At 32.1% G+C, this 19,195-nt stretch overlaps 1 protein-coding gene across 3 annotated transcripts; it reads right to left on the bottom strand.

The window, feature by feature from the left end:
• Positions 1 to 1,703: 1,703 nt before the first annotated feature.
• On the bottom strand, positions 1,704 to 6,254 carry LOC107494487 (adenylyl-sulfate kinase 3). Of its 3 annotated transcripts, none has more exons than XM_052262632.1 (7): positions 6,059 to 6,254; positions 5,158 to 5,307; positions 4,253 to 4,402; positions 2,939 to 3,055; positions 2,780 to 2,863; positions 2,131 to 2,177; positions 1,704 to 2,021 (listed from the first exon to the last, which is right to left on the bottom strand). In XM_052262632.1, the coding sequence occupies exons 2-7, from the start codon at positions 5,279 to 5,281 to the stop codon at positions 1,923 to 1,925; spliced, it is 621 nt and encodes a 206-aa protein (XP_052118592.1). In that variant the 5' UTR covers positions 5,282 to 5,307; positions 6,059 to 6,254; the 3' UTR covers positions 1,704 to 1,922. The 3 variants fall into 3 exon arrangements, with proteins under 3 accessions (XP_052118592.1, XP_052118593.1, XP_052118591.1); XM_052262633.1 differs by having other exon boundaries at positions 1,704 to 2,017; positions 2,939 to 3,058; positions 6,059 to 6,241; XM_052262631.1 differs by having other exon boundaries at positions 2,939 to 3,058; positions 6,059 to 6,235.
• Between the last annotated feature and the right edge of the window lie 12,941 nt (positions 6,255 to 19,195).

The following is a 19,195-nucleotide window of genomic DNA, read 5'->3' on the forward strand; positions in this document are numbered from 1 at the left end:
AGAAGGTCCAAAACGACGTCGCTTGTGAGCCTCTCAGGGTTGCACGCTATGTACTGGCAAATATTCGCTGACACGTGTGCCACGCTCATCACCACCCCGCTGTTCAACACCATCCTTCCCTTCCTTTCCTTTCCCTTCCAATCTGATCTTCTTTCTTTAAATACGTCGTCGTTTTCCGCCTTTACTGCTTCCTCTTGTACTTAAATCTCAATGATGTGTGTTTCTTGACTTCTTCTGGTTCTTTCGTAACACACAATAGTGAAAAAGAATAACGAAATTCGGTGTTTCTAATCTAATTAGAGAAAGAAGCTACCCAACATTAACAAAAGTCAATAACACACGCACTATTTTCAGAGGATTCATTGGGTGAGGCTTTGTGGGAAAACGGCCCACATTTTGGTTGCTTTTGGTTTTGGTCTTGGACTCAGCTTTATGAATTGGACGCCGTCAGATCAATATCAAACACATCCAATTACCTATACTCTCTTTAATTAGGCAATCATTTACTTCTTAATCTCTGTTCTATTTGAGACTGAAAGGAAATATAAAAAAAAGGTAGTGCTAAGGAGCTAATGGTCTAAGCATACAATGTGTACAATGGGTTAAATCTTTTGTCCATGAATAAAATGAACATCACCCATACTATTCAGAATATCTATCCGGATACCAGGGATCTAGAACTCTAATTCCATGTCATGAACCCACTCATCCCAAAAGTGTAACCTGACAAGACAATGTAACACTAATTGTCATATCTCTAATACTTCCTAAACCTCCATTAAACCTCCATTGTACACATTGTACGCTTAGACCATTGGCTCCCTATACTTTCTCAAAAAGAAAATATTTGTACACTAAATCAGTCGTAAAAATCAACTACTATATGTATTTATGTATAAATATATATATTATTTAACTTATTTTTATTATGTATTTTATATTTCTGATATGTATTTTATATTAGTAGTTGTTTTAGTATATATTTTCTATAGTTGTATAAAAAATTTTTTAAATACTATTTATATAAAAATATATGTACAGCTTAACTCTTTTTAATATGTATTTTGTATTTTAATGTGTATTTTATCTTAATTAGTAATTTTAGTATTTTTCTTTTTTACCGGTGATAAAGAGACTCAAATTCACGACGTATGGAGAAACTATGTCATTTGAGTTATAGCTCATTTGCTAATAATTTTAGTATATATCTAAAAGGTCATTACATTCTTAAAGAATTTCTCACATGTTCAAACAATGTAATTCTTAAAGATTTATTACATTCTTTTTAAAAATTATTAAGAACTAATTTGGGACAATTTTTTATTCGGATATTCAATTATTTATTACTTTATTAAAAATAATTTTTTTAATTAATTGTTTGAATTAATAAAAGGGAATACATTAATTGTATCACTATTGCTTTGTTGCCTGGCCCTCCACACTAACATTCCCTTTTATTTCCATATTTCGTAGACGGAATATATTTGTTTTCCGATGCTTTTCTTAAGAACTCTGAAAAAATTTATAAAAGTATTTTTTTTCATTTCGTGGTAAAAGTACAAAAATCATATAAATGTTTTGAAAGTATTACTTATTTAGAGTTCCATTGAAGTAAAGTATATTTATTTTGTACTGATAATCAAATTCTGATGATTAGACAACATGCTGAATGCTTGGGGAGATAAATATAATCATATCATTCCTACGTGAATCACAAATTTATCTTTTATCCAATAAAAAAATTACATATAGTTGATGAAATTTACATCATCACTGATCCTCTTGTCAATGTCCCCAATTCCCAACCCCTACCTTCTAGTATTTTAACTTAAGTTAGAATTAAAAGTAGATACAATCTAATTAAGCAAAATTCATATTACAGATTTGATCAACAAATAGACATAACTGTGTTGCTTATATCCCTAACTTCTTAGAAATCCTTTGTTCTCCAAGTAAGAAACTACTTGTCCAGCCATTGCAGTGGGCGTTGGACAAACTCCATTTTCCTGCTTAATTTCTATCTGGATGAAAGCCACAAATCATGATAATGAATACATAACATGTAGGCAGCACATTAGACACTGAAAAAGGTATGTACAGAAACATGTTAGCAACTTCACGATCAAGTACCTCACAATTTAGGGGCGGTTCATAAGGATCATCGATGCCGGTAAAACCTGCACAATTCCATAATTAATTCTAGGCTACATGGTAGAATTAAATAAGTCCTTCTACGCAATGTTTTTGCAAAATGCAACAAAGCTATTCAAGCTAAGACTAACTTAAAATAGTTATATAGTGTATTGCAATTCCTGAACTATGAACATTGAACAATAAATATTTAGTAGGACTAGGACTTCAAATTTTTAATCACATCAGCAAAGTAAAATAACTATGCATTATTGCAAAACTCATCTGACTGATGTTGGTCAATTTAAACTGAAGCCAAGTTCCATTGAATGGTTTATGAAAGCCAGCTCTTGGCCATATCATTAATATTATCACTATTCCGGAAACGGGCAAATCATAATATGAAAATTTTCCATGTTCAGATGAAAGCACTCTAACTAGGGGATAAACTCTATGTCATGATCAATGGCATCCGGGTTTAGCCATGTACAAGACCAATCACACGCTTAAATGCATTATGTTGGATATTGCATATTTGAATTCAAGTTTTCAGCTCTAGAGAATGCAGAACATATTTGGGTTTCCTTTAATTTCTTTCTCTGTTACAAAGAGGTGGGAGTTAGCAATTGCAAGTAATATAAAAGCACACCTTTGATCTTTCCTGAACGAGCAAGCTTATAGAGGCCTTTTGGGTCTCGTGCCTCACACAACTGTAAAGGCATGTTCATGAAAACCTGTAATTATAATTCAACTATCAAACATCATCTGAGAAACTTAACTAACTAAAAAAATGCCAAATGGAGCCTTTCCTCAATAAAGTTGGCATCGGGCAACATGGCACGGCAAGCATCCCGGTCTCTTCTATAAGGAGATATCAAACTGGCAACACATATTAGACCAGCATCAGCAAAGAGCTTTGCCACTTCTCCTGGATTAAATGATTTTCCTGTCAGTGAAACCATGCTGGAAAAACACATAATGCATTGGAATTTGAATACTTTTAGAACTAGAACTGGAAAAGAGAGAATTGAGAAAAAAATGTGTTATTGACCTGGCAAGCAAATACATATCTTTTTCGGCCGCCAAAGGGAAAACACTAAAAGAGAGGTGAAGATTGTTGAAAACATCCTACGAAAAGTTAAAAGTTTTAAGTATCTAAGGTGCATCATACAGGATGATGGAGAGATTGAACAGGATGTAAATATAGGATCCAAGGAGGTTGGTCAAAATGGTGGAGTGCGACTGGTTTTATATGTGACATAATAGTGCCTTTAAAACTTAGAGGTAAATTCTATTGCACTGCTATCAGACTGGCTATGCTTTATGGTACAGAATGTTGGGCGGCCAAAAGAGAGCACAAACATAAGTTAAGTGTAGCAGAGATGAAGATGTTGAGATAGATAAGCGGTTATACGCGATTGGATAGAATAAGGAACGAAGATATAAGAGAGAGAGTTGGAGTAGCACATATTGTGAAAAAGATAGTAGAATCACATCTCAGATGGTTTGGACATGTGAGAAGAAGACCGATAGAGCACCCAGTCAAGAGGGTGGATGAGATAGAAGATGGACAAGGGATGAAAGGCAGAAAAAAACCTAGAAAGACTATCCATGAAGTGGTCAAATGAGATCTACATGTAAACGGTCTCTTTGTAGACATAATAGAACTCAATGACATCGTTTGATCCACGTAGCCGACCCCCACCTAGTGGGACAAGGCTTTGTTGTTATTATTATTGTAATGTAGGTTAGGTTTGCAGGTAAGCATCATACTTTTAACACAAATATTGGTTTTGGACTAGTAAACTTGATAAAATGCTCCTAGTTTTATAAGAACAATTATCTCTGCATTCTTTTGCAACCACCCTCTAGATTTAAAAAAAAAGCCATCAAAGTAATTTAAATCCTATTATCTTGCTATATTTCAACTTCAGAAACAGTGCACCAAGAAGGCCACAATAAAATAAGATAGACCTCTTATTCAGCTTAACAGTTTTAATCGAAAATACATGGATAGCAATTAAATTGATCACTAAATTCACTCTTATATGTGGCATATGATATAACCAACATGATAAAACAGAGTATCAGGTTTCTTAAAAAATTTTATTAACAAGCTCACCAGTTCTGCGAATATTTTCAGTGCGGTCTTCAGGTTTAAAACCAAGGTCCTTGTTTAGTCCATGTCGAAGGTTATCTCCATCAAGGACATATGATAACTTCCCCCTTGTGTGCAGTTCTCTTCCTAGTGAACATGCCAATGTGCTTTTTCCTGAAGGGTTTCATGAAAACAATCAATATAACCTGCCAAAAGCACTTTACATATATAAACATACTAGAGCATTTTCATCTATTCAAAGACTACAACCATATACTGGTATCTAGCGTTCCTATAATTTATAGTTCATCAACAACTCACAAAAAGAAACACACATAATATAGCATGCCTTAACTGTGATGCTAATGGAGTAAGTTTCCTTAAATATTCTAGTTTTTCTGTGAATTCCTGCATTTGAGTAAGTTCCCAATATCCCTACAAGAAATTTTTAGAAAAACACTAGCACACGCATTGAAATTTGAAAACCTAGTTAATCCAATTTACCTCTATATCCTAGTGCTGTTGAAAATAGTCAAATAACGTATAACTTCAATATCCCCTTTATGACAGGGATAAATGGCTTCCTCCCATGAGTGTATACCTTTAATAGTCCATTGCTGACATAAATACTAAGATCGGATCATTGAACCAGCCCGAGTGCTTAATAAACAAGTGGCTTAAGCTTCGAAAAGTGGCAAAGTATTTTTATTTAGAAAAAGATATGAAAACTAGTATAGTCTGTTTATAATGGAACAAATAAAGAAAATAAGAACATAGTTTAAGTGCACTTTACTTGTTGACCAATTCAATCTAAAGGGGATTCTTAAATTCAAGGAGCAATCACAAGTACATAAGCATTACAAGCAGCCACAACATGATGCTTCCCATACAAAAAATTAAGACATAAGCGATGACAAATAATAAAGAACCTGATCCACTGAGTCCTGTAATCCACACAACACATCCCTTTTGGTTAAGTAGCTTCTGTCTGTCAGGCTTGCCTATTTGACATTCTTGCCAAAATATATTTGTTGAATTGGTAATAGTTGACATTGCAAACAATTCCCCTTAGCCTTTACCTACGGATAAACTTTAAGTTAATAATTGCATTTCATGGACCATTGCAGAACCACAACAAAAGAAGAAGAAAGGGTCTTAGAAAATGCATCATTAAGGCAAGCATTTAGGTAGTGGGAAATTTTTCGTATTTAGATATGACTAAGTACACCAATTCTGGAATGTGGACTTATGATCTCATCACATTCACACCCACTTTGTTGGGAGTCAATAAAGAAATATGCACTATGATCTAAAAACACGTCTACATACATTGTACTTGGAAAAAAAAACACGTAGTGGACTCGGAATACAGAGAAGGAAAAAATAAATCCACACTCAAGTCTCAAAAGGCCCTTTACTTTACCATATATAATAAAATAAAATTATATATTTATTCATGCCACCTCCCCAAGCAAGCAACTAACAAAATGATGAAATGAGTTATGATCTGTGTGTAACACCCAACAGCCATTATTCCCATGTAGGTTATACTTTCTATAAAGAAGTATTGTAGGTATGGGTGTATGGCCAATCATTCATTATTGTCATTATCACAAACACATGAACTGCATTATTAGAAGAAACTTGCACGCTACACATCAACTAAGTTCAATCCAACCTTTAACAGATTCCCAATTCAATTAGTTACAATTTATTGAAGACGTGTTGATGCATGTCATTTAAATGAGGTCATTCGCAGAGCAAATTAAGAAAAAAACACAGAGAGAGCAGCTTTAAGAGGAGGGAAGAGAATGAGGGAAGAGTGAGTACCTGTAAAAGAAAATGAGATGTTCTGCTATGTGTGTTGTGTGTTCTGCATATGATATATGGTTAGGGATCCTTCATGAGTTTGTGAGGGGGGAGAGAGAGAGGAAGAAAAGAAGTATGGGAGTGTGTGAAGGCGAAGACATAGGGCCATTGATTATGATGGTGGTTGGTGATTATTGCTTAATACAATTCTTTCCTTTATTAGAACTTTGTGATTTGTGCTGTGTAAGTTTCTATGCGTGTCGGTTTGTTGGTACTTGGTACCCATGAAATTAATCATTAATTAGTGTTTTAATTTAATTTTAATTATAATTAAAAAATATTATGTTATAAATTTTGATTGTCAAATTTATAATTAATAATTGATAATGATATATAAAAGAGATATAATGAGTGACGAAATGAGAGAGATAAAAAAAGGATCAAAGAAATAGAAGAGTAGGAGTGAATTCTTTCATTTTGGAAAAAAATATTTAATTTTAATTACAATAAAGAAGTGACATGTAGCATATTTTAGTTGTAAAATTAGTAATATATAATAGAATGACAAGGATGGAGAAAAATACAGAAGGAGAGAGGTGTAGAAAAGAAGATGGATTGGAGGAATAAAATTTATTAATTTTACAGAGAAATATTTCATCTTATGTTAATGAGAGAGTGTTATGTAATACATTTTGGTTATTAAATTAATAATATAATATATCTCAATTTTAATTTTAATTATAATTAAAATATTATGTTGTATATTTTAATTATTAAATTTATAATTAATCATTGATAATGATATATAAGAGAGATACATTGGGTGAAAGAATATGATAAAAGGAAATAAGGAATAGAAGAGAAGAGAATTCTTTAATTTTGAAGAAAAATATTTGATTTCAATTGTAATGAGTAAGTGATATGTGATATATGTTGGTTGTAAAATTAGTAATATATAATAGATATAATAGATACTACGTGACCAGTAAATATTATCATTTTTTATAAGCAATAATATATACTCATATTTATTGGTATTTGTAAACAAAAAATACCTATATCTACCAAAATTCGCACACATAAATCAATACAATTTGTACTCATATTTTTCAGAATTTATACACATAAATTAATAAAATTTATTTATTGAAGACAATTTAATATTTGTGCTGGCCAAATAATAGTCAAAATTACCAAAAAACTGCTATCCTATAATTTTTTTGAAAATTAATTACTATAACTATCAGACGGACTAAAGAATAATGAATCTAAACACATTTGTAACGAGATAATAATCAAAATGGTCTTTAAATCTTAACAGTTAATATCTTAATTAAAATGATCTATTAATTTTAAATTAATTAAAATAGTTATTCAATTTTAAATTATAAATAAAAATAACTTTACTATTTTTTTAATGAGAGAGTTTAAAAACCCAAACAAATATTAAATCCATGCTAAATAGTTTGTTCGTAGATTATCTAAGTCTGTATAAGATGTCGAAGACCATAACAAAAAAATTGATTTCGTACAGAAAAAATTCTTGTGGAATAAGGAGGAAGACAGGAGTGATATGTCAGTGGTTAAGTGGGATGTGGTTTAGACTCCAAAAAAGTTAGATGGGTTGCGAGTGGATGATACCGTGATTAGGAACACAACATTTCTATTCAAGTATGCTCTTATAATAATTTGAATCCTAATGTGATGTTATCAAATCAGACTTTACCTTAAAATGTGTGACATAAGATGATTTTTAGATTGTCTATAAAAGTAGGTGATGAAAGAAAGACACACTTTTGGGAAGATGTTTGGCTATAAACTGGTTCATTAAAAGATAATTTTTCGAGACTCTTCTCTATGTTTTAAACCAAAGAGGATCTATCATAGGAGATTGTGAATTTTGGGATGGGTTAGAGTGAATTTAAAACTTCTAGTGGAAGCGAGACTTATACCAATCAGAGTTGGAATTAGTGGATCAATTGCATGATATTTTAAGGTCGGTAAAGCTACAAATGATAGAGGTAATAGAGTCGTGTGGAAGTTTGACAGGGAATGAATTTTTTCTACTAACTCTTTTGTACAAGTACTGTAGTCAGAAACGCTTCAAGAGGATGTAATGAGTTATAGCTTCACCAAGAACTATATGAAAAGGCTTTGTTCTACCAAGAGTAGAGTTATTCATTTAGTTTATTTTGATGGACAGAGTAAATACTAAAGAAAGATTGTATAGGATGGAAATCATTCATTAGGGTGATAACATACATGTATTGGGTAAAAAAAATGTTGAATATAGTCACCGCTTGTTTCTTAGTTGTGATTTTACTTGGTAGGTGGGTGTGCATGGCTATCTGATTTTGGGAGGTTGTGGTCAGTTCCGGATCTTTATTAGGAAGGAGGAGTTTAAGAAGTGGCTTATATGTTTCTTTTTCATTATTTAGAATGTCTAGCTAGAAAGAAACAAATCTTTCATAACAAGAAAGCAGGTGTATAAAAAAAATTTTCATAAATCAGTTGTCAGTTATAAAGCGTGGAATAGTGTGGATCCCTTTTGTTGTTCAGTAATGACATTGGGAATAGCTTTTATTTTATGTTACATTGGGTGTTGTTTTTTGTGGCTTTGATTTTGTTTTCGTTCCACTTTATTATATTGAGTTTGTTTGTTCAAAAAAAAATAGACTAACAAGAGCCACTTGACCTTAGAAACTAGACCAATCTAATAACAACTCATTGCTAATATCAAAGAGAGGGGCATAATAAATATGAGGTCTAAGGAAAGGTGTTATCCTTTCTTTGCCAAGTTATTAGCGACACCATTTGTTTTTCTTCAGGTGTGGACTCATTCAACTCTTTGGATATGTTCTGTCAGTAGGTCTATGACTTTCAGTAGAGATTTGCAAGGTGAGTATATCTACATTCTTCTCTGATGAACTTAATGGCCACGCTTGAGTCCGATTCAACAATGACCTGCGAAAACTCGTTGGCGACAACAATTTGGAGGAATTTTACAGTACCCCAGAGTCCAACTTGCATGATTGAACAACTTCTAAGTTACAAGAGAACGCAAGAACAAACCTTCACATGTGGTTTCGGAAGACTCCACCACACTCGCGATATTTTCTTCACTGAAAAAAGAATTGTCTACATTGAGTTTTATATAATTCTTCGCCAGTGAATTCTATTTAATCAAGCTCGTTCATTAGGGGTTTCGTCTTGAGGAGGGTGGTCTTGTTCATCACACTAATAATCTCATTTGATATGGCTCTAATCATCTCAAAGGCCGCAAGTAGAAGAGTGAGTTTACCTTTAAAAATGAGTTTATTGCACAGGAACCAAAAAAATGAAATGGTCACACCAAAGATGCACAACCAATTAGTTCTATTGGATAGGTTGGCAATGAGTTATTCTCTTGTATTTAGGGAGAAAAATTGTCAAATGATGCTTTGGAGATTGAAAATTATAAACTAATTTAGTACCGGGACATTCTCAAAACATATGATCGATGGTTTCCTCAGCTGTTTGACATCTAGGACAATTTACAGTGATAGAAAAATGTCTTATTTTCTTCGTTCATTATTTTTTAGTAGAGAATTATGAACTATTAACCAAATAAAAGAACAAATTCTTTATGTACCTATCCAATTTTACACTAGTTTGAAGACGTTATATGAAAGTGTTGATTCCTTTACAATAGACTAGTAGACAGACTTTAAAGAAAAGAAACTATCAGAAAAACGACCCCTGCCAATGCAATCTTCACCTTTCCATGGAGATAAGGTTTGTCATAACTGATATTATTTGAATGGAGTTCTCTGGCAGTCACTCATTTAGTTTCCTCGTATCCCATGTTCCTGAAACCAAGAAAAAATTAGTTAGATTTAAGCATGTTTTCCAGAAGGATATTACCTTATTTGCATGATCTCTAATTTTTCAATGCTTGGCATCTAAATATACTTGCAAAATATTATATGAAATTAGTTTCTAATGCGCCGTATCAAGTTGCTTTCAACATCATCCTAGCTGAGTAATACCTTTCCATAAATTAGAGTCATTTTTCTTTCTCAAGACTCTTGAAAGAATGTCATCACTGTGTTTATACTTTGATCTAAGAATTCTAGCCCATAAGGAATCCTTCTTTTCTACCAGACCTATTCTCTTTCCAACATAAAGGTATGCTTAAGATTTTTTGTATGTCGAATGCCTAAACCTCTTAACTCCTTTGGTTTGAAACTTTTCTTCTAACTCACTAAGTGAACTTTCTTTAATTGTTAGAAATATCTCCAGAGAAAATACAAGCATTTATAATCAATCAATTTACTAGTTGTATTTGATAAAATAGCATCTTGAATTGTAAAACTAGGAAAAGAAGAGAGAACAGATTTTACCAGGCTTGTTCTTCCTGCAACGGAGAGAGAATATGCTTTCCAATTGTTAAGTCTGGAATTCAACTTTTCAAAGATGTCGCTATAGGTATTCTTTGATACTTATGATTGGAGGAGAGAAACTCCCAAATACTTTCAAAGATCACCAATTCTTAAAAAATTGAGAGTGTCGCTAATTTCACTTTTAATATTATTGTCCACATTCCTTAAAATGAAAATGTGGATTTTTCTCATTGCTCACTTTCTTACTAGAACTAGAATAAAAGGCTTCTAAAATTTTATTAATAATATTGGCCTGTTCTATACTATCCTCTACAAAGAGGATGAGATCATCTGTAAAACACAAGTGGGAGAGTTTGATGTTGTTTCTTTTAGGACAAATGAGCTTTTAGAATATGAGTTTCACTATTGAATTGATGAGTTGAGAAAGTATCTCCGTACAAAGGATGAAGATATAAGGAGAAATGGGGTCCTCTTGTTGAATACCCTTTGAGGGAGAAAATTCGTCCAAGACTTCTTCATTCCAAAGAATTCTCATCTTGGTAGTGGATATACAACAACAAACTAGATCAATGATGTTTTAGAGAAGATCGATATCAGAAAAAGTGTCTCGTATGAAAGACCATTTTAACCAGTCATAAACTTTCTCTAAGTCAATTTTTATCGCTATTCATCATTTGACACCTTTTTTATTTTTCATAGAATGGATCACTTCTTGGGTAATAGCAATGTTGTCGAAGATTTTCCTTCCAAAAACGAAACTACACTAAGTAGGATCCACAAGTTTATCCATCACTTTTCTTAACCTATTAGCAAGAATCTTAGTAACTACTTTATATGATATGTTACATAAGTTAATGGGTCGCATCTGCTTTAGATTAGTAACAATCTCAACTTTATGAATAAAAGTGATCAGAGTCTAATTAATTTCTTCAACATCGTGTGTGTTAGAAAGATATTCTAAACCAATATACATAAATCAGGGCTTACTATATCCTATTATTTCTGATAAAAAATAACTTGGATATTGTCTTTATCCAACGCTTTTAAACTACCCGTATGAAAAATGGAGTCTTTTATCTCCTAAGTAGTAATCGTGTAGCTAAACAATGTGAGATTACTAGAACTTAAAGAGAAAAAATTTTTGTTGAGAATAAAAGGGGAACTAGGAAGGTCATCTTGGTGTAGCTTGGAGTAGATGGTGGTAGCCATGCTTTCTATGCTAGAAGAGTCTAACACCTAGTTACTATTATCATCCATGAAAATTCAATTTTATTCCTATACCTTCTCATTATAGTAATACTATGGAAGTATTTAGTATTCTTATCACTAAATTCTATCCAATTACATTTGGATTTTTGAAACCAAAATAACTCTTATTGGGGGAGGATTTCTTCGTACTATTTCCAAAGTTTGGTTTGAAGGTCTTCGAGAAAGAGATTACTGTTAAGATTAAGACTTGTAACAATGCTACCAAATCTTCTAAGAATTTTGTTTTTCCTGAAAAAGATATTATCAAAGATAGAATAAATTTCAGGTATTCAAAGCATTTTGAAAATCGGATATGCAGTTAGACCAAGAGTTTCGCTAATTTTAATTATTTCTAACAACATTACCAAAATTCGGGTGAGTTAAACAAGTTGTTGTAAAACGAAAGAGTCACATTCTTCTATTAGGCAAACTAGAGGAAGAGAGCCCTACAGAAGGAGACGACTGTGATCAGACTTCATCATAGAGAGGTTCTTAATCATAGCTTCAGAATATACAATTTACCAGTCTAGATTGCAAAGGTCATGGTCAAATCTCTCGACTAAATTACCCTTCTTCCATGTGAATGGCCACCCAATGTAATCCAAATCCAGCAATCCACAGACAGACACACAAGATTAAAAATCAGCACAAATACCGCTGTTATGGTTGGTATTACCTCCTTTCCTCTCATGATCATGTAAGATAGAGTTGAAATTTCCTGTAATGCACCGGGGGATACTAACACTCTAACTTATAGATCTCAAATCGTTCCAAAGATCCTTCTAAATGCTCTTGCGGACTGCCATACACTACAGTGAAGAGCTATAGAGCAGAGTTATTCTCCACAATCCTTATATGCACAAATTGAACATGGTAACCTTGTTTGAGTATCTTTGTAGTAATGTTATATGATGTAATCATTTTTTAGACTTTTTCTTTTCTTCACCCAACTTGTATGGTCTCTTCATGAGTGAAATTCTCATGCACCTCCAAACCACGTGGCTCCTCATTTGTTTCATCTTCAAGAACATTAAAGAGAGATCCCTTATCAATGCTAAGATCTCTCCCTTTATTGAACTCTTCCTTATTTAACCGTATTTCTCTCACCAAATTTTCATCTTTATTTCCTGAGATATACTTTTTAGACTTCTTCTTTATAAGTTGTTTAACCATCATCCAAAGCCCAAAATTTAGGTGATTTTGATTATCAACTTGAAGCATAATCAAATTAGAATCTCCTTGATTGGTGCTATCATCATCAGTGACATGTGTGTGATTAGCTTCTTTCCTTTCCAATTTGATGGTGTCGAAAATCACCTATTGTTCAATGTTCTGACTTATACCATCATTATATTGCTCGACTTTATGGCCATATTTTCCACGATTAAAGCACATCAGATGCAAACCTTCATACTCAATATTTAGAGAGCTCCTTAGAACTTTGATTCTTGGCACCAGTTTCTTAAACAAGTTTATTCCTATACAAATTCTTGCGAATCTTTTCCGAGAATGTATAAAGGTGGTGTGATCAATTTTCAGCATAGTGCCAATTGTTGATCCAACCTTCTATAAGAAACAATGACTTTATAATTTAATGAGGAGATTAGGACCATGGATCCAAGCAGCGATCTTTATTATGACACTTTCAAATGACAGAAAAAAGGCATCCATCTTTGAATGATCAAATAATGACCCACTATCTTCTAAGGACCACTTGAAAAATAAACTAGAAAATAGTCACAATTTATATCAATAACACTAATATTAACTTTTTGACCTAATCATAATTGAGTCATTGTTCAATAAATCTCAAGTTCACTCTCTTTTCCAGAACTTTGAAGATCAACATTGCATGTCAAGATTTGTACCATTCATCAAATTCGTCCTTCGATACCAGAATAATCTGGTATGGATCAAAGGACTCGTCAGACTTGGATAGCTCCACATTATCTTTGTATCACCTATCTTCAAAATTAAGCTCATCAAAATTGATGATCTACTCTAGTATAATATTTTCCTCCATCATAGGCCCTGGTGAAAAAAGCAACGAGTCTTTATATGACTTGTTAGGCATTTTGGGAAAATTTGACTTTTTCTCTCCCAAAATCTTCATGTCTTTGCTAAGTTAATTAAGATCAACATCTTCTCTTGTTTTGACTTTTTTTAGTGCTTCTTTGCACCGGATTTAATTTTTGTTGAGAAACCCTAAGAAAACGTTTGTGAGTCATAATTCTCCCATTCATTTGTTATAGCTTATGGTAATCCGATCATACTCAATCAACAAGTTAATACCATTAACAAAAATCCTACCTAAACTGTAAATCTCTATGCTAGCATAATATTAATCATATTGATATAGTTTAAAGAAAATATAATTAATTTAGTCCCATAAATTTAGAACTAAATTAATTAAATACCAATTTTAAACTTGGATACTTTTTTATTTTTGTCTTCTCTTTCTACCAGCTCTGCAACAAACCCAACTAACACCTCTCTTTTTTATCTCAGACTCTCCTACTAGCCAACGCCTTTTTAACGGTTACTTCTATTTCCTTGTTAATTCAACTAACCCACCATTTTAGATGAAACAATAAAATTATCCTAACTAATTGCAAACGCTATTAGTTTAACAATATTTATGTCAGTTTCTAAACTCGCAAGTAAATTCTATCCATTACTATAAGATTTTTATTTATTTGTAGGACTTTTTTTATGGAAGTTTTTAAAAACCTTCCCAACACATTTTATTTATCGCAATTTAAAAAACCTCCACTAATTAAAATTCAAAATTATCAATGGAAAGTATGTCGTGTAAAAATGGAATTTTAGTGTGGTTGCTTGATTTCCATTTTGTTCCATGCTCATTTTCTCTTTTTCTCCAAATGAGAGGCGCAGAGTTAGCCAAGAGAGAGGCATGAAACCTTAAGTTTTCTACCGCCATTTTCGCCACCGTTCTCGCTGCCATTTTCGCCACTGTTTCTGCCGCCGAAACCGTTATCACTGCCGTGTCCGTTGTAGTAGAGAGCTTCTGGATCGATCCACCTCTTCTATTAACGCATTTGTTCTCTCTATACTGTCATTACTGCCACTGTTGCCACCGCAGTTTTTGCCGCCGTTGCCGCCACCGTTTCTGCTATCGATACCATTGTAGTTGCCGTGGTACAACGCATTTTCAGATCTGTTCACTTCGGAGCTTCTTCTTCAATGACACTTTCTCTCACTCCAATTTCTCCTTTGAACTACTGCTGGTACTTTTTCTTCTTCTTCTTCCCTGTTAATTTGCTGATATTACTCCTTTGAATGACGCGCTGTTTATTATATATCAGGATTGCGGTGATCGAACAAACAGGAATCGGAAAGAATGCCAGCCACGTATATTTCTTCAATTTCAATCACTTTTCGATGATTTGATTCTTTTTCACGAGGTTTTTTTTTTCTACAACAAAGATCATTGTTATTCTATTTGAATGTTACTTAATTTTATTTTCTTTGCCAAAGTCTCAATGCAATTATCTTATTGACTCAATGCAATGATCCTTTTGGAGCAGTCAGTAATCCGCTCTATTAGACTACTACTTTTAAGCTGGTGAAGCTTTGATTTTTTGATACACACTGTGACATGAACCTTTCCAATGCATTTGGACGTAAATGTGTCTAGATACATTGATTTTTTTATATGCCGGAAAAGTAAGAGTGCTAATTAGAATGGAAGGAGTAGTTTTCTCTTGATCTCATTATGTTTATTGACCAGTACTTCTATTCATGCAGCCTAATGCAATAGAAAATGGTCCCTATGACTGTACCAGAAGTGGAAATCCCACTCGAGATGCTTTAGAAAGGTTCACTGTCTCCTGTTAGTTGTGTTTGTTTACCATGAAACTGCCAATATTGTGGCATTAATGTTTTCTTTTCTCACCATGTTTTACCTTGCATGCTGTGTTCTCAGTTTGTTGGCGAAACTTGATAAGGCGGATAGAGCCCTATGCTTCACCAGCGGAATGGCTGCTCTGAGTGTTATTTCTCATCTTGTTCAAGCTGGTGCCTTTTCTTTCTTCATTGTGCTATAATCTGGTTTTTTTCATTTTTAGTTGTGAAATTTAGATTAGATTCATCACTGAGTATTTAAGAATATGAATAGTTTCATGCTTTGGAGTCTCTGCATGCATTCACTCATGCAGTGTAGTGTCATCACTATTGATATTTTTTCTAGATTATTCGTTTGTTGGATTCATTTTGAAAACTTACTGATTAATGCACTATGGGACTGAAAGCCATGAATTCCCAAAGGACTACTCTTTTTTTCCTTTTTGATGCAAAAATTATATTTTCTGATATTTGGCGCTGATAATATAATATAATGTAGGTGAGGAAATTGTTGCAGGAGATGATCTATATTATGGAACAGACAGGTTGCTGTCCCGAGTAATTCCAAAGAATGGCATTGTGGTCAAGTTAGTCTAACTTGTCAGTTATGCTTATTCATTTTTTTCCATAACCAGTAATTAATTATGGCAAAAAACCAATCAAGTTTGTTTGTTCCATGAAGTAAAAGACCAATTACTGATTGTAGTTGAATTCTTACGTTTGCAGATGGGTAAATACAACTGATCTTAATGAGGTTGCATCTGCTATTGGACCTCGGACTAAGTTTGTGTAGCTTGAGAGCCCAACCAATCCTCGACTACAAATTACTGATATTCGAGTATGATGCTAGATGTGAAGTTCTGAATTTTTAGTGTTGTTACCTGAAGTGTCTTGCTGTTATCAGCTATGAAGTCCTTTACAATCATGATTTTGGCTTTGACTATAGAATATTCTTTGGTGGTTTCTTCTCACAATAATGATATTTTTACCCTTTATTAATCCATTCACAGAAAATATACAATAATCATAACTATACAATAATAATTTGATGGATTTGAATCCACTGCAGATTTGCTAGCAGAGGTGTGTAGAAGAGAGATAGAAGCAAACATTAAACCTGATCCAGATATCGATATTTATATGAAAGTAAGAATAGTACTGAAACTATACTAACTAATACACCTATTATTTTGAAACTTCAAATAATTCACAATTATTACTGTAAATGTTTGAACTTGTCTGTGTCTTTCTGTATCTTATGATTCTCAGGCCAGAGCAGCTGGAGGCCACAAAGCGAATATTATAACAGATTACATTCTAAGGGTAAAATCATATTCATACACTCAACACATAATTATGTCACTACAATTAAGAATATAACAGATTTGATCTTCTTGATTCTTCAAGTTATCATCATTTCATTGGCATTGTATTTTCAGGTTTTGGGACTTGAGATCTGTGCAGATACTTTTGTGGGGTAAATTATCTACTCTACAAACATTTTTCTCCTGGTCTATCTTACCATATATATGTTTGTAAGTTGTAACACCTTAAAGATGATACTTAATTTAGTCTTTAATTACTTAGCATTGACTCTTGACAACAAAATTTCAACCATTATACCCGTGATATATTCTATTATTATAGCTAGTTTTCCCAACGTGATGCAAGCTATTATTAAACGTGTATATAAACAGAAAAACTCATATCTATTTAGTCTTCTAAAGATATATGCATGATTTCATTCTTGGTCTGTTTCTTCTATATATGTTGTTGCATGCTATTTTATTTTAATATATGCATATAGGACATCCTCTTTTGTAGATTCTAATATAACTCAATTCAGTCTATATCCATTTTAGTGCGAACTAAATACGAAAGCACACAATTAAAACAACAAATTGAAAAAATATAATAAACTAGTTACAACCTGAAAATGATAATCCTTCTGTTTTGATATCTTTTGCCTCAAAAACACTTAATGCTGGTCAAATTATTTTAAAGTTACATGTTATTGAGCTGGATGCATACTCAGGTCTGCATATTTTTGCCTCTCACACGTGTCTCCTATGTTTTTATTCTATGGCAACATGGGTGTTACACAAACGTGTCTTGTAGTACCAAGTTACTTGTCCTCTCCTAATTTTTCATGTAATTAGATGATATTAAAATATTTTTAGTTTGAGACTTTTATGTAATTAGATAATATTGAAATATTGAAGTTGTTTTATTTTACTTTTTAAAGAAAAACAATAATAGCTATGTAGAATAATACCATATGTAATTATGTTTGAAACTATTGATATCGAAAATTTTTTTATACAGAGTTATGTCTTATATTAAGGAATTGTGTTATAAAATATTTAGTTTTTAATGAGATGAGAATATGTAAATGAGATGAGATTAATGAATGATTTGAAATTAAAAATAAATAAATAATTATAAGGTTTGTGGAAGTTTGAAAATATCACAAAATAGTTTATTTTTGTTAAATTAAAAAATCAATTTGTGGGGGTTTTAAACTGCCACAAAAGTGATTTAATACCGTCACAAAAGTCTAATATAAAACCTCCACTAAACACACACAAAACTCCCCCATTGAATAGATTGTGGAGGTTTTTAAAAACCTCAACAGAAGACCTTGTGGCACCTCAAATTTTGGGGGGTTTTAGAACCCCCACAAACTATTTGGTGGGAGTTATAAACCTCTACAAATAAGAGAAAAAACTATCACAAATAAATAAAAATCTTGTAGTGCGTCATTCTTGTTGCTAGTTGCTATTTCTTCCTAACTAAATTATTATTTTATAAATATTTATACAAAATGTGATAAATACTGTGGGAGATTATTATACTAATTTAATCAGTATAATATTTTAATTATTTCATAAATTATATATTATATAAAATATTGGTCATTTTATACTGTATAATTATGTATTATTTCTAAATCTAAAAAAATTGAAGTTTTAACTTATATGCCATCTTGAAAGACTATACTTCATAATAACTTTTTTAACATAAAAAATTTTGATAATGATACTTTAGATATTAATGAGTTAAATGATGATTTTTAACAAATTTATAGAAATTATTTTTTGTTCCATTTTGAATTTATAACTTTGTAAATATTTAAAATACAAAATTTAAATTTCTATTTTTATTCGTTTTATTTTTTTAATATTTTATTTGAATTCAAATAGAGTTTTTCTATTAATATTTATGTTTTAAAGTTAGAATAAATGTCAATAAGTTGTGTAAATAATAAATCGAATCAATTTTATTCGATTTACTATGTATATGTTGGATAGTAGTTGTTAAAATATAATTAGGATCAATTAGGATTAATTAGCATTATTTAGCATATCTGAATATTTATTTTAGGATACTACGTCTTTATTATTTCGATTCTCTTAACACCTATAAATACCCTTTTATATTGTATCATTCTAGACAACTTGAATATACTCAATAATACACAAATTCTTTTTCCAGTTTTGTCTCTTATTTCTAACATGGTATCAAAGCCGTGGTATCCTCCTTGAGGAGGATTGGTTATTTTTCTTCGGTTGAAATTACCGTATTTTTCATACTTTTCTTCCGCGCCATTTTTTCCTTCCTTTTTGTCACTTCTTTGATGCTTTTTTCACCTTACCGACTAGCA

Source organism: Arachis duranensis, chromosome 6 (genome assembly GCF_000817695.3).
Source record: "Arachis duranensis cultivar V14167 chromosome 6, aradu.V14167.gnm2.J7QH, whole genome shotgun sequence".
NCBI lineage: Eukaryota > Viridiplantae > Streptophyta > Magnoliopsida > Fabales > Fabaceae > Arachis > Arachis duranensis.